Consider the following 16,948-nt stretch of genomic DNA (forward strand, 5'->3'; position numbering starts at 1 on the left):
TTGTTTTATGACGTCATGTTATTGCGTAATTTCATCTCTGAAATTTTCATAACCCAAAATTAAACAAAACCCCTAGTTTCAAGTTTTATTTTTCTCCCCATCCACGCTTAATACATACACACGCAAAATAGAAAGGTAAATAACGTTACCGGATTTGGGGAAGGATCAGCCTTAAACCACAAGTGGTTATGCAAAGAGACCGACCCTTTCAATTTAAGCAATATATAAGTTTTTTCCTAGTTCGGCCTATATGCGTATTGGTAGGTGGCTGGGTGTTTAGCAATGTTGTTAAGTCTCAGTAAAGCCATAATTATGGAGCAAGTTAACTTCAAGTTTAATCATTGAAAAAAATAAATAAATGTAAAACTATTAAAATTAGTAGGCTATTAAACATATACCGAACAAATTATTTTACGTGTACAGATTTAGATAAATACCCAATTTTATTTGTTTTAATTATAATTTTTAATGAGGAAACTTAATTTCAACCCAAGTTATTTCACACAAAAGTCCAATTCAAGTAATTTGGCTAAACGAAAAACAGACACCAAAGCATGTTTGGTCTGTCGACCTTTTTGCTGGCACTTACACGTTCCATTTAAACGGAAATGTAGAAAAACGTTTTCATGTGCGCACTTCAGATCAACGGAGCCTGTCAAACGACGCTGTGACGGCTTTAAAAGCTTGTGAACGCTGAGGCATTAGGCTTAAACTTCAAGTTGTAGCTAACTGTTTGATTTTGCGTAACTGCCAGTTATAGCCACCTCTTTGCTTTTTACCTATCTTGGTTAATAGTCGTATTTGTCTGTTTAAAAGGCGTTACTCAGATTGCCACTGCTGAAAAAAAGTATTCCAATATGCAGGCTAGCTTTTGCAAAACCGAAAGTTTGTCAAAATTGTTAAACTTCAATTTGTTTAATTTGCTGTGGTTTATTGGACCTAATTTGCAACTGAACACAATGCGAAAACAAACAAGACAATTACAGTAAAGAGAAAATGAAAGCTATAGTTGTGTTCAATAAGCGTATACTGAATTAACCTTGTAAAATAAAAGTTAGTTGAGGTTGAACTTTTAACAGACCAAAGACATATCTCGAAAATAAATTTCAAAGCCAAAAAGGTCAAGTAAATTGACATTATCTTAATAAAATCCTTTCGAATATAAGCATATTGTTCCATCTTTGTTTGAATACATTTCAGTTCCCTTTCAAGTGCGTATCTAAAAATCTTTACTAGGATGATGTCGATTTGCTTAATCTATTTGCATTAGAGATTTATTTTCATGTATGTGTAGTGTACATTAATATTTATCATTTCAGAGTCACAAAAACTGTGATCAATGGATTCCAAAGGCAAAAATGGTTAACTTTTCAAAAGCTGCAGACGTATGCGTTTTTCTCGACACAGCAGTAGAGCATTGCTACTGGCAAGTGCAATTAAGGAAGTTACACAGTCAAATGGCGGGGGTGTATATAAGGGTGGGGAAACTGGCCACAGCCTCCCCCAAACTGTATTTTTGCATATTTTATCTACATCAATGCTATTTTTTTCTAAAATTGCGTTTATTCGACGTGTTACGCCATTTTGATACATTTGGATTCGCCTAACGTTGTCCTGAAAAAAAATAACATTGAAAATTTTTAGAAATTAAACAATCAAACAACGTTTTTTTTCGCTTGTCGGGAATCGATAACATCTTTGTAATGTATCTTTTGGCCCAACACATATCCAAATTGAAATTTACCAAAATTAACCAACTGTGTAGTAAGACGCAGTAAGAATATCAAAGCCCATAAAGAAGTAGGTAGCATTTTGAACGTTTCGAATAAATCTTTATTTCTTTTTACCATAATAAAGAGTTATTCGAAACACTCAAAATTCTACCTACTTCTGTATGGGTTTTGATATTCTCACCATCTCTGACTACCACCTCCATCCATTATGCTCCTAATTTCCCTCCCCCAAAACAAAAATCCTAGATCGGCGCCTGTAAATTGATCTCCCACGCGACCTCTATGCAAGCAATGCGTTGCTGGAAATGTGGAAGCGTGGGTGGTGAATGTAAGCAAGGGAACGTTTACACAACTTTTTAACAGTGGGAGTTATAGTTGGTTCAGGAGAGTATTTTTATTTTGTTGCATAAGTTCAGTGCTGCTAAATCTTTGAGTCACGACCCAAAATTGGGCGGCAATTTGATTAAGTTAGGTCGCCGACTGCAGTAGTATTTGTCAGTGTTGTAAACAAGTCATTTTAAAATAACTTAAGTCCAAGTCAAGTCTTTTGTAGAAATAACAAGTCAAGCCCCAGTCCAAGTCATCGGTTGCCCAAGTCAAGTCCAGGTCAAGTCATTATGAAAGCAAGTCAATTTTAAGTCGTGTCGTTGACATAAAAGTAATTTGTTAAACTTTTAAAATTTGTAAACTCGTCATATTATGAGCACCAATTCTGTGAAAATAACACAAACGCAATATACAGCACTAAAAGTGTTTTTTATGTGCAAAACTTGAGATAAATTTTTAAGATTTAGTTTTCGCAACAGTTCAAAACAATACCGAAAACTGACAAGGGATTTTAACTGGCAATTTTAGATATTGATTGTTGGCCATTTTAATCGAATTTACCAAAAACTTTTAAAATTACCAATGACTGATTAGATGTATAGAAGATTAGGAATTCCCCCAAAACAATCAATATTTAGTTTTCTGAACACCTGAAACAAAATGACACGTTTTGTGCGTTAATATTCAGGTTATCCACGCAGAGTAGTTGTATTGCTTTTTCGCAGTCGCTGTACCACAATCAATACAGTTGAGCTTACTGCGGCTGCATGCTTGCTGGTTGCTTATGGAGATAGTTCCTCTTTCGTAGCGAAAACTTCCGCAGGCTCAATTTTAAATTATAAGCAGTATTAGGCTAAAATTATAGAATTTAATTATAAGCGGTATTATGCTAAAATTATAGAATTAAATTATTATAGACGGTATTAAACTATGACGGTTTTTAGTCAATAGCTGTTTTTGAGGTGTGTGATTATAGCTCAGACTTATTAGGCCTACTAAACCCGTGTAGAAAACCTATATTAAAACACTGTTTTGTGGTTTGACTTGAATCAGGAGACCGTATCGCTTGCTTTGCTCAGCATTATGTATATGTTTTACTTTGCAGGAATGCTAGTGTTAAAAATGAGCAATTTGTCCGAAGCTTTCACGCAATATTGCTGACTCTTTTTAACTTATAGGCGGCGTTGTGTTGCTATTTGCGGTATTAGAGATAAGTTTCTAGCCTATAGCTCATATTCTAAAAATTAGTAATTAGCAGTTGGGTAAGTAAGCCAGAAGAGTGTTCCAGTAAAATAATTTGGTAGGTATGTCGTGTCTGTAAAAAAATGGCTTTTTAAACAGGCCTTGTCCCTTTTTTAGGGCTATCCCGCTATTTCCTTGCACCAATGTAAACTAAAAAAACTTAGATATTAGTGCACTACATCAAACGTATTATCAGCTACTGATTTGCTGTTCGACTTAAATTAAGGAATGTTGTGGCTACTTAACGCAGCTACAAGTACATGTACAAGTAATATTGGAAAATGAGCTAATTATCTAATTTTAAAAAAGCTGAAAAATGACTAGTTGTTCGAGTCTGACTAATGGTAATGGTGTACCAAAGTTTTGGCCCACAGCTGTAGGCCCACGGACTTTGTTTGTTGTTTCAAGTCAAGGTATGAATAATTTGTCCGAAAAAAACTAAGCAATGTTTCTTAATTTTGTATGACGTGCATTGGTAATGATTTTACAAACAGAAACCTCAGTCCTTATGTTGCTTCACAATATTGTTAAGTACGGTAGTAACTCAGTGGTTGTCAAAGTTTTGTCATTTCCACTGAAAAAAAAAAATCAACCGCTATAGCTTTATCGTAACTATGATTTAGATTTAGAACCTAAATGCACGTGCCAGGGAATAATTTTATTTAGAATCATCCATTCATATTTAGAAGCACTTTATTCTTGCAGTTGAGTATTGACATAAAAGGAAATCGTCTTGAGACGCCTTTTGAAAGTTAAAATGACGCGCCAGGTAGTCAAAACGCCCAGTTTGATAAACTCTGAAGTTACTATATCTTTACGTAAGACTTTTGCTATTGTCCCCATACTTTAAATTACGAAGCGTATCTTGTAACTCGTTATTGTGTTTGTCGTCTATACTTTTGTGTTCTCATTTGCTGAATTCCATAACAGCTGTATGTAGGAACGTTTTTTTTTTAGTTTTGGATTTGTTGGCCTCTAATAAGTTTAAGAGGCCGCGGTTATTATAATCTTACACTGAAATCCATCTCACCGAATCAGTCGATTTATAATGCAAGCAGGGCAGGCTAGTAAAGCAACTAACCTGTGGTGAGGTTCGAACTCAAGACCTCCGGTCATACCGGGACCGTCGCTCCACCTACTAAGCTACACAGGCTCAGAGGGCAGAAAGACGATAAATAACCATACATTTATGCTTTTTATATTCTTAGTTGTTGCCGTATTTGTGCCATCCAAAAACTGAAAGCAAGATTGTATTTACTGTTGACGAGCTTTCGCACAACCGTGCTTCATCAGGTCACACTTTTTCAAGGGACTGATTTTTGATGTAAGTATTAATTTACGGCTTTTTATGTCCGCTCAGTGCTTAAGGCCTGTATTTTATGAACTGTAATTTTAGGACCTGATTCTTAGGCTTGCGGAGACTGTCCCTTTAACATAATAATAACTTAAAAACGCTGTTTGTAACCTTGTAACACTGTTAATTTGAAGAGCTCTACAAATGAACGAAGCTGCGCACAGCAATGAAGGCCCTGAAGGGCTTGGCGTGCAAGAGGATTCCACGAATGACCAGCACCTATCTGGAAGTAGTGAAACCACAGATGAAAGAAAAGACCACGACAAAACTGAAAAAAGTGTAAGGGACCCGCCAATGCCATTAAGACTGTGATTCACTTAAAACTTTGTACAAATGATTTCGGTTTTACTGAAGCGTTTCCAATAAACAAACATTAAACAAAATTGGGTTATTCATCTAAAAATGTAATGATCTGTCTATGTTAAATAGGAATTTATTAGCATGTTTGGTTTTAGCTATGTTGCGTAACTTCTTATTCCCTGCTTTAACGGCCTGTCACTGACCGGATGCCGCACTCCAGTTAAACGTTATTATTTATTATCCATGATGGCCGTGTGGCGCGAACGCCAACACTAAGCGCAGACTGTAGCACAGCGGATAGCGCGTACGCTAGCTTGCTTGATGGTTTGCTAGTAACAACGAATACAGCGCAGCACACCACGCTCGAAACGAGACTGCCAGGGTTCTCTAGTTTCAGTCACTGCTGCAACTAAGGAATTGCCCTTTAGCATCCAAACAAAGGCGGAAAACAATTAGTGGTAATAAGTGAAAAACGGAAAAGTTAAATAAAAGCGAACGATAATATTTGGTATTACAGCTATACTCTATATGCGACGTTCATGTAATAATAGTTAGTTTAACAATGAAAATGCCAAATAGATGAAGTATAAATTAACTGATATTGATACAACTACGTAATGAAAAGTTTATAAGACGATCTCGACCTATTTGTCTATGATGTTTGGTTTTACTGTTTTTTTGTGAGTGATATTTTGCCATCCGTATCGTAACTATTTATATCTGAATATCACATGTTTTCGTTTCAATTAAATTTTAATTTTTAATTTACTCCAATGTAGATGACAAACGAATTTAAAGCACCGATCAATGCCAACATGCTTTTCGCCAACGCTGGAGATGTTAAAGTTCATAAAACAGGTAACTTTCAGTGATTTTCGAATTAAATCAGGCCTTCAATTGCCTCTATTTTAACAACAATCACATGTTTTCGCTTTAGAAATCAAAGTATATCCAAATGAAATGAGAAAGCTATCTAGCAATGAAGGCTCGCCTACAGCTCAAGGTAGGAAAAGTTTTAAGTCAACAAAAAAACTCCCGTGGTTCATATTTTTTGGTTTACTAATTTTAATCCCTTAACGTGTAAATTTTACGACTAAGGCTTTGTTTGGAATTGACTTGCTCTAAAATGACTTTACTGGGACTTTGGCTGATTATTAAAAATACTTAACTGACTTGTTTACAACACTAGTAAGATCGTTTTCCCTTTTCCTGAATTGGGTAATTCTAATTCTAACCTAACGTAGAAAAACTAAGGTGCTCTTATGTTATTTATAACCTAATTTTAAAAAGCCAAAAACTATCTTCTTGTTTAAGTCTGACTAATGGTAATGGTGTACCAAAGTTTCGACCCACAGCTGTACGGACTTTGTTTGTTCTTTCATGTCAAGGTATGATTTCATTTAGAGCTTATGTCAGCACTTCGCAAGGCGGCAGCCCTTTCATCAAGTAAAGTATCAGTCCCCGTAAAGCTGAAGAGAGCCCTGGTCCCAGTTCCTCTCCGGATGTCCAACGCTCCATCCCGAATCCAAGAGGAAGATGACATCAAGAGAGGTTTTACTCGGAGAGAAGATCTTCCTCAGATATTCGCGAGTAAGGATCAGCACGACATCTCTCCGGATGACTTGTTTATAGAGGCCGTAAAGTTTGCTCTTGAAGAGGTTGACGACATTCAGGGATATTTCACTCGAAGAGACGATCTTGGGCAGATCTTCGCGAAAGAGGATCAACACGACATCTCTCCAGATGACTTGTTTATAGAGGCCGAAAAGTTCGCGAACCAAGAAGCGGCAAACTCTTTAGAAGACGAGGAGCCGAGAAAAAACTTCGTGGAAAAGTTCAGGAAGATCGTGGCGGTTCTGGGACAACCAGGAATCGGGAAAAGTACTTTCATCCAGTTCTTAATTCGCAGGGTCCTTGCTAAAAAGTTTCGGCATAGGGTTTCCTACGTTTTCCACATCTCGGTTCGAAACATGGACTTTTCAAGCAAACCGAAAAATCTTCTTCATTTTTTGCTCCGCAGCATTCTTCCCAGTTGGAAGCACTCGCCAGAAACGGACGCAGCTCTTCTGACGGCAATTGCTGAAGATCCGTACACACTGATTGCTTTTGATGGCCTGGATGAAGCGGATGTCCAACGGTTTGGTGAGAAAGTACCTAATGTTAACATGTACGAAGAATCCAGTACTTGGGCCTTTCTCATCAACCTAATAAGCGGTGATTTACTTCCTCTTGCTTATAAAGTCATCACTTCTCGACCAAGCCAGATTTACTCACTGCATTTGTCCAAACGACCGCTTTTCCTTGCTGAAATTCTTGGTTTGGATTCAGCAAATCAGATTGCTCTCGGAAAACAGATCTGCGGATGCAGGTATCCAGAGATCAAAGCCGTACTTGACAGGAATGACAACCTTAGGGCGATGTGCTACGTTCCAGTTAACTGCATTCTTTCAATTGCCTTTCTTCTGGAGGTTAAAGATGATCTAGATTTTGTCTCCTTTACTCGAGTTCTTGCCTTTACTTGTAGTCGATATGCGAGGTCCGACCACCTTCATGGAAGCTCTCCAGATTTAACTAAGCTCGCCAAATTTGCCTGGGAAAAGTACAAACTAAAGACATACAGATTTAGGGCCAGTGAGCTCAAAGAAGCTGGTTTAAGCGACGAAACCATTCACGCTTTTTTGCACTTTGCAGTTGTCGATTCCACTGATCTAAGGGTGACCATCTTGGATGGAGACCAGCTGAGTTACTTCTCCCATCTAGTCATGCACGAGTTTTTCGCCGCAGCTTTTCTAATGCTGGTAATGTCGGATGAGGACTTCTTCTGTCATCTTACGCTCCTACTTGAAGATCAGTACGAAGTTGTTGCCCGTTGTGCCTTCGGTTTATGTCACAATACAATTTCCACCCACCTCAACCCCCCTTTTCAATTTTCCTCCAAGTTTCTTGAAAGGAAAGAAATGCTGAAAGACCTCGCCATATCTCATCTCAAATCCAACAGCAGAAGCATCTTAAAAGTCCTGAGCTGGATCCACGAAGCACACGATGATGTCATCACGAAATCATTCGTCACAAATCTTCCCGATCAGATCGTTCTCAGAGGATCGTTCTTTCCGACCGACAGCTCCAGTCTCGCCTACGTCATGCAAGCATCATCTCGTCGTCATGACGTCATTATGACGTCATGCGAATTCCGCGGAGGGAGCTTTGAGAGATTTGCCCGGCTTGTAGCGGAGCATAATATCAACGTAAAGTATAAATATAAAGCAACTTGCTCACTTCTATAAACTGTTGCTACCAGCATCAGGCATGGTAATATAAATCAAAAGCAGCTACCCTGCTAATTGTAATTGTTAACCAACGTTTCGGCAACGTTTTTCAAATCGCCTTCGTCAGGGTGAATGACACCGAACCCTCTTAGTATAAATACAAATTTGTGTTTTTCCATATATTGTATACTATAAGATTACAGTGTCATCCGCCCTGAAGAAGGCGGTTTGAATTATTTGTCGTAACGTTGGTTAATAATTGCAATTACCAGAAGAGCTGTTTTTGATTATAATTACTCACTTACATGTTTTTTTAGATTGGGCGACTCGGAGTCGGTGGTGTTCCTATCGGCAACCATGGTCTGGAGCCGTTAACCAAGTGTGTTCACCTCATTGACAAGCTGATAATTGACGGCTGCAGAATTACCGATGTCGCACAGTTGGCTGACAACATCTCACAACGTTCAACGCCGGTAAAGTCTATTTTTAAGCGATTTCAGCTGCTGTATTCAGGATTACATGAATCCCAATATCAACGTTTTAAGTTTAACGAACATACTGTAAAAAAATGCTCCTAAAAAACGTAATGCAAGTATGGAATTACTGGTTCAAATTTTTTTTAATTCTGAAGACGTTATGAGCGAAAGTAGAGGTTTTCTAATCGTCATTTTTTGTTAATGTAAATTAAAAAATAAGCTGTCGAATCTACATTTGTAAAGAATTATTATAATAAATTCAATTATCTTTTGGTAATACGTATAAAGAATATCAAAGGCAATACAAAGTAGGTAGCATATATTTTAACTGTCAAAGCTGACTATATACTGCTAGTGCTTAACTACTGTAGGGAAAAATAACTAGATTAGTGCTTCTCTTTATATGCAGAGACCCAATACAGGCGTGAGTATAGCAGCAAAGTTTTGGCAACCCAATTCTCTTTACTAAACATTTTGTAAGTTTACAAAACTTAAGGCCTAATTTTTATCAGTGCGAATGCCGCGGGACAGTGGTTTCGCCATCCCTATCAGTGCGAATGCCGCGGGACAGTGGTTTCGCCATCCCTATCAGTGCGAATGCCGCGGGACAGTGGTTCGCCATCCCTGATCTAGACGCTACCAACCAACAAATTAGGCACAAAAGAAATTTATGTAAAACTATTGAAATGTTTTATCAATACATTATTTCGCACCCGACTTATTTAACTCGGGACCATACTGTGTAAAAAAAAACTTAAGTTTCTCCGCAATTGTTTTGTATTTTTTTAGTGCTACCAACGTTTATTTTTAATCGGCAATGTGTATTCTGTGAACAGTTGAAGCTAATACGTCTGGGCGGCAATGCTATCGGCAACGCAGGAGTAAAGCACCTGGTTAAGTGCCTTCATCTCATTGATGAACTGGATCTAAACAACTGCGGCATAACTGATGTTTCGCCACTGGCCGATCATCTTTCAACACCGGTATGAAAACGCGCCTGACTGTTTAATTAGCAAAACGATTACAAAGCAATAAAACAATTGGAGTGGCGGCGCATTTCAAAGTCCATTCTGGACACCCAATTATCCAGCAATTGGACAGCACCCTTGGGCTATTTTTAACAGCTTAGTGATGCTTATTGTTCAATGCATTACTTTCACCATTAAACAACAACAAGATATGAAAAAATACCTGAGAAAAAAACATGTAATTATAAACACTTCTAAATACTTTGTGTCACAATGTAAGCAACTTTGTAACGCTATTTAACAAAGTAACACGGCAACATTGTACTATTTTTATATTACGCTCAAACAAAAATGAATTACTATTCTTATTTAAAAATATTAAAATATATTCATTCGACCTTAAAATTTAAGCGTGATAAAAGTACATAGGGTGATACCTACGAGTCTACTCAAAAAGAGCCATGACTCGACCGCCAGTTATTCGGGGATAAGTTATTAATATTCGTTCAAAAATTGATAAACTTGTGAAATTTCAAATTCGGCTAAAAAGCAAAAGTCCCATAACGGGAGAAATAACGAAGATTTTCTGTCAAAGTTTGCAAACATGACGATAAATTAAAAAATGTTGTTTATTTTGCATTCATAGTGAAAAAAATACATTTAAAGATTGCATGGCACCTGAAAAGCAAGGATTAGTTTTTCAATGATTTGGCACCCAATCAGTTTTTTTAGTATCGTCCCATATAAACGTCACGACAATAAGTAATTATAACATTATTATTTTTCCAACGATAGAAAGCAATCAGGTCCACATGCGGATTTGTAATACAAGGTTATTTTCCAACATTACAGTTAAGTTCTCCAGAACAAAACTTGAATATCGCAGCTTTATAGCAAAGCATTGTGCTCAGTATATTCAAATAAACATGAAGGTTTTTTATAGGCCTATGTAAAATAAATAATAAGCCCCTACTTGTTTCATTCGGGCTAAAATAATAACTCTTCTCCATAATAACCTAAACGCGGGAAAATAGTTTTAAACTGTCTTTTTTACCCACTTGAATTTTTTGATAAACTGCGTCTTTGTTTGGAACACTTTATACGGATCTGTTCATAAGTTTAATGGTGAAAATAACGGCCCAAATATGCGTCTTTGTTTTTTTTTAATAAATCGCGCACTGCTCAAATTCGGCCTACTACCTTATTGCCTTACTTGGTGTAACGCGGCTGTGCTGTAACAACTAAAATTTAAGGACACTTTACTGCATCTAATCACTGTTCTTAAATAAATAACCGTGATTTATGTCGTTTGGACAAGTGACTTAAAATGAAGTGTTGCCATAAAGCATTTTTATTTATAAAATTGAGTTAAAACTTTTGCACCTAAAACATTTTTCTTCCAATACGTTGGGGTTTATGTTTTGATTAAGTAAAGTTCATAATTATGCTTAAATCCGCATCCAAATATGCTGTTATGCAAGCAGGATTAACGTGATTTGTTGCTTGTTAAACAAAAATTGGAATTTAAGGCAAGCTAAGGGTTTAACAGAAAAAAATCTGTAAGTGACGTTCCGCGGCATTTCGACTTTCTTTGTTTTCAAGGCCATCGGTTTGTTTAATGCGTGACCTGTTTCCACAAAGTCTTCAAACTATCGCCATAGACTATATGTCGAAATATAATTAGTGTTGTAAATGTTTTATTTTTTTAGCTAAATATGATTTATTTCTAGGGGTGAACTACGCAGGAACGGCGTCCCGTAAAAATAATGTTATTTTCATGACAGGCTATCCCGTCATCTTTTCAATGTATTCCAGCTATGGTTTCTGTTGCATATTTGTGCATTACTTCTAACATAACCACAGGTTTCTCTATATCTACATCGTATTTTATGTGAGTGTAGTTAAAGATGCTTCGGCTTGGAGGAAATCGGATTGCAAACGAAGGTTTCAAGCAGTTGTCGAGATGTGCCGATCTAATTGAGGAACTGTACGTTGACAGTTGCAGCATTACAGATGTGTCCCCGTTGGCTGATGGACTTTCAAACCCTGTAAGCTCTTGTTGTTTTCCAGTTTTAATTGTAACTAGGGATGTCCGGTAATATATGATGGGAGCCATTAGCCTACCTGATATTAAATGGTAGTATCGGTATCAACGTATTTAATAGTATTTTGTTTATTTTAAGCTTGAAACCTTGTCTTTACCTTACATCAACACAGTTCTAATACGATATTCTTTAAAGCTTTTATTTTCTACAGGTGGTATAAAACTTGCCCCCCTATATGCTTGTCGGATACCGATTTATCAGAAATTAAGTTTTGATTAAATAGGACTCTCCTTCAACTCCCATATGGTTGTCGATTTTCTGCATTTTATCGTAAATATGACCCTTTCAATTATTATTTTTCAGCCTTAATCTCTGCCCTAAATCGTTGTTATTTTTGACGTTGCTATTTTGATAAAAACTTAATAATTTTATTTTAAGTGCTACAGGTTTTATAACACTTGCTCCCTATGATCAGAGATTTATTTCTCGATTAGATGAGGCACCTTTCTCTGGGATGCAATCCTATTGGCAACGAAGGCGTGATACAATTGGCGAAATGTGTCCACCTCATTGAAGAGCTGTACCTTAACCAGTGCGGTATAACTGTTCTGTCGCCGATGGCGGAAAGTATTTCTCGCCTTTCAACGCCAGTAAGCTTTTTTTGTTTTTGTTTTGTGCAGCAATATTTTATTTGCTGACCCATTACTTTTCGTGAAGAGTCATTTTAAAGTTTTTTCCAGGCGTATTCCCAAAATGTTTCATTTATAAAACATTATTTTTTTGTCAGGGCACATCCCTATAAGGTTTTTAAAGTTTTTCTTTAAACACATTGTGGCGCGTCTGGCGAGCAAACTGTTTTGGGTGTTTTTCATGGGCCTCGCAGTTGCAATATCTTGAAGTATTGTATGCTCAATAAGCTAACAGCAAGAAAAGGTAAAAATATGATTAAAAAAATATGTCGGATGTTTTTCGTTTGGTTGGGGCGCACCTGTCCATCTTCCATACCGTGCCAGTAATCCACGACGCATCGGTTGGGCAACGCTGTATATTTCTATGTTCCATCATTTTTCGGTATCAATAGTGATTGTGTTTTTATTTAAACTCCACTGTTTTTCTATTTTGTCTTTCATCCTGACACAGTTAATCTTTTCGTGAGCTTGTGCTACTTGGTTTTGAACTTAATGAATTTATTCAAAATGTTATTTTAAAAGTCATTTTGTTGGGTTTCCGATTTAAGCAGACCTATAGCGCCCATCGTTGGTTTGTTCAAGTCATTTGCGAAAAAAACAACAAGCCAAGGTCGTACAGAAAACTTTAGCAGGCAAATTTGTTTACGTATAAGAATTGAGGTAAGAAAAAAACTTTTTGCGAAAAATGTTTTTTTATTGAAAAACTCTCGACTTAGTCGAGTAATTTGATCTAAATATTTGAGTCAATTCAAATAATTTTACCAAAGTTTTAATCAAGTCATTTCAAAACATTTAAGAGTGTGGTAAATTGACTTGGGTCATTTATTAGTACACCGAAAGCCATCGCAGACTCACCGAACCTGTTTGATCTATGATGCAAGTCGAGACTCGTTCCCTTCTGAGCCTGCATAGCTCAGTTGGTAGAGCGACAGTCCCGGCTTGACCGGAGGTCGTGACTTCGAACCTCACTGCAGGCTAGTTGTTTTTCTAGTCTGCTCTGCTTGCATCATTGATCAACAGACTCGGTGAGTCTGCAATGGCTTAAGCCGTAGTCGTTGGTCATAAAGCAGCTTCGAAGGGCTAGATCTCAGCTATTAACACACATTTGTGTGGATGTTTCATTGAATAGGTCATTTATTGGTAACTATATTGCTGTTACCAGATAAAGTATCTATCTCTCGGTGGAAATCAAATCGGAAACCCTGGTGTCGAGGATTTATCGAAATGTATTCATCGCATCGGGGAGTTACACGTGGAACGATGTGGAATTACTGATGTGTCAAAGTTGGCAGAAAGCATCTCACAACTTCCAACTCGGGTAAAGCTGCTGTACCTTTTTTTAGTTTCGTTCAATTTAATCTTTGTGACCAAAGCCCATATCTTAGCCATGTTACATTTTTTTGTTACGGACTACATTTTAAAAGTTTTTTCAATTTATGCTAAAGGCTTAAAGATATTTTTTAAAAGCTGTAAAGCAAGATTTCTCAAACTTTTTTTCTTACGGACCCCTAAATAACTCTAGCATCATGAGAACCAGGACCGGCATGAATTTTTTTCAAGGATAACGTCATATAACAAGTAGGCGTAAGAAACTTGCTGTTTTAGTGCACAGCTCATTTTTTAATAACAATAAGTCTTATAGGAAAATATAAAAATGAAATCAAGTTTAAATACATTCAAGAAGAAGGCACCAAAGCTTTTATCTATTTTCGTCTTAAAAAATTCAATCCATATATTAAGTTTTGCACGACGATTATAATTAGGCCTTCGCGGATCCCGTAAAGCTCTTCTACATACCCCAGTTTAACCCTGCTTTAAAACACTTTTTTATTTTAACCATAACAAAAACTATTTCTATTAAACAGCGAAGAAGACAAGAATCAGCTTGTGGCTCTTCGTGGTCGTGGGGCATGTTTTGTTTTTTCCCCTTGGCTGGACGAAATACCACACATTGTGTAAGTACATTTAAAGTTAACTTACAACCGGGGTCACCAAATATTGCTTTTTGTCAATTTTTTGAACGTGGGATTACTCATACGCTTTTGAGTTTATCGGTTTAAATAGATTAACGTTTAATTTTTATGACAACTATATACGTAACTTGAAGTTGACTTGCTCTAATAATGACTTAACTGCTGCGAGTGTTTTACAAATAACCTGGCTTGGACGTAAGTAATTTCAAAATGACTTTTTTACAATAATGAAACTAGGGCCTTTTAACCGTGACCTTCAGGTACCATATAATATCTTATTTATCCAACCGACCGTGGATAAATTGAGTAACCACAGGTCGTATCAATATCCTAAATGAAACCTAAAAAATAGAAAGAAATCGCTCTTTTGGTGTAAACGATGTACAAACAGACGTTTCGGCAACAGATACCAGCTGACCTTAGGTACCAGAAGAGCGATTTCTATCTATTAAAATGTTGCCTGGTGGAGCTGAGCTAACTCTTTTTTATAAAACCAAGTTTCGTTTTCGTTTCAGAACCTGAAGCTTTACATCGAGCAGAATGAAATCGGCGACGATGGGGTTCGTTCCTTCACCCAGTGCCTAGACAAAGTTGACAAGCTCACCCTGGGGGGTTGGGGCAGCGGGGTGACGACCCAGGGAAAGCACCAGATGCGCGACAAACTTCGAATCTTGCAACTTCCAGTAAGAACTTGTCAAATTGTGCATACTATGAAAGCTTATAGTTTAAGCTTTAAAACGAACATCTTTCAAATAAACATTAAAAAACGAAAGTTATCTCAATGGAAAGTGAGCCAGCTGTTTTTACCATTGGTCACGCGTTTATTGTATTCTGCGAGTTTAGGAAATTAACCCAAGTGTTAGCATTTTTAAAACTCGGCAGTAAGTACGGATTAATATTTTCGGGTCATTAATCTCGCATGACACTTCAAAAGGAAGAGGGCATTGCTAATTACGTTTTAATATAAGTTTTAATCATTTCTCTTTTTTCCTCTTCGCGTGGAGCATGATTGCACAATTTTTGTGGAAGCTGCTGATACATCTTTGGACACTATTTTTTAGATCTAACAAACAATCCACCATAAAGAGTTTGTATTCACTTTTTTTCGGGATATAATTATATTCACTTTTTAGGGACATAAGCCCTGGTGTATTATGGTATTATCAAACTTATGTAAACTCTAGATAGAAATCGCTCTTCTGGTGTAAACGAAGTTTCGGCAGCAGATACCAGCTGACCTCATCAGGGTTAATAATTAAAACGAGTGCGTTAGCCATCTTATATACTGAGAAGTAAAAAATTAAAAAACTAACGCACTCTCGTTTTAATTATTAACCCTGATGAGGTCAGCTGGTTCTGCTGCCGAAACGTCGGTTTATACTTCGTTTACACCAGAAGGGCGATTTGGATCTATTGATATGTTGCCTAGTGGAGCTAATTCTATTTTTATGTTAACTCTGTTTATTGTGCAACTTTGTAAATATATTTAAATCTTCTAAAAACGCTCTAAAATCTAAGGGACAAAAACTCATCTACTTTCGATGAAACATTCTACATTCTGTAAATCCTTTCTACTATTTAGGTCTTAGAAATTGTTATTCAGTCGTAATATGCTGGTTTAAAAATGAAATGCCATTTTTAACAGGATTCCCGAGTAATCTTTGATTGAAGAAGTCCAACTTCTCTACTTTCCTGCAAGTTTCGCCTTTCTCTATCAACTAGGTATACATGAGGCCATTGGTCCCAAAAGTTTGTTTTTGTTTATTTTAACTTAGCAAATGTAAAATTATTTCGTGCGAATTTTAACTTTTGCTTTTGTTGCCATTATCGTTTTTAGAAAATCCTTTTTAGCCATTCATGCGTATTTTTTGCCTTCTTGCCCATTAGAACTACAGTCTGTGCAAAGAAAACGGTAGTAAAGCGTTTTCCGCACTGTGTGCCATATTTATCGACTTTTTAACATAAAAAGCACATTTTAATTTCACGCTTTTCGCTGCCAAAATTATTTAGTTAAAGCAATTTTCCGGGTTATTGTATTTTAAGTAACATGCCAAAATTATTTAGTTAAAGCAAAAAACTTGCCACTGTATGGTGTTTCTTAGGTTATGACGTAATGTTTTTACGCAACGTGTGACGTCAAGTTTTGACGTAAGCCTAACTTTGCGACGGCATCTAGAAAAAATTCATGATCCCAAAACAAACCTGGAGTCGCGCCCCAAATTTTCAAATAAACGTTTGCACGGCGCAAAACATAAAACGTCTCAACTGATGACATAACTTATGACGTCACGTTTTGTCGTAAATTTTTGACGTCATTTCTGAAACTTTTTCTTATACCTTTTTAACCAAAATCCTGGATCCGTCCTTGACTGCTGCATTGCGAATATAAAAAACGAGTTACCAACAAAAAATGTTCCCTTATTTATTTGATAAAAAACTGTGCAAAGTTTTGTTCCTTTTGTAATATGTGGTCTTCGACTTTTATTTGTGCCAAATAAATTTATTTTCTTGTTAATTGCTGAACTTTGTGTTTTTATCTTCATAAAATTATGAAAGAAATGGCGATGTAATTAAA

At 36.7% G+C, this 16,948-nt stretch overlaps 1 protein-coding gene across 1 annotated transcript; it reads left to right on the forward strand.

Annotated features, from left to right (window-relative positions):
- Nucleotides 1–4,800: 4,800 nt before the first annotated feature.
- LOC146158082 (uncharacterized) lies at nt 4,801–16,378 on the forward strand. Its single transcript, XM_083383756.1, has 12 exons — nt 4,801–4,935; nt 5,736–5,814; nt 5,894–5,959; nt 6,361–8,201; nt 8,540–8,782; nt 9,535–9,681; nt 11,568–11,714; nt 12,206–12,361; nt 13,563–13,718; nt 14,266–14,355; nt 14,889–15,056; nt 16,019–16,378. The coding sequence occupies exons 1-12, from the start codon at nt 4,801–4,803 to the stop codon at nt 16,040–16,042; spliced, it is 3,252 nt and encodes a 1,083-aa protein (XP_083239882.1). The 3' UTR covers nt 16,043–16,378.
- Nucleotides 16,379–16,948: the final 570 nt, after the last annotated feature.

Source organism: Ascidiella aspersa, chromosome 3, assembly GCF_963924565.1.
Source record: "Ascidiella aspersa chromosome 3, kaAscAspe10.2, whole genome shotgun sequence".
Taxonomy (NCBI): Eukaryota; Metazoa; Chordata; class Ascidiacea; order Phlebobranchia; family Ascidiidae; genus Ascidiella; species Ascidiella aspersa.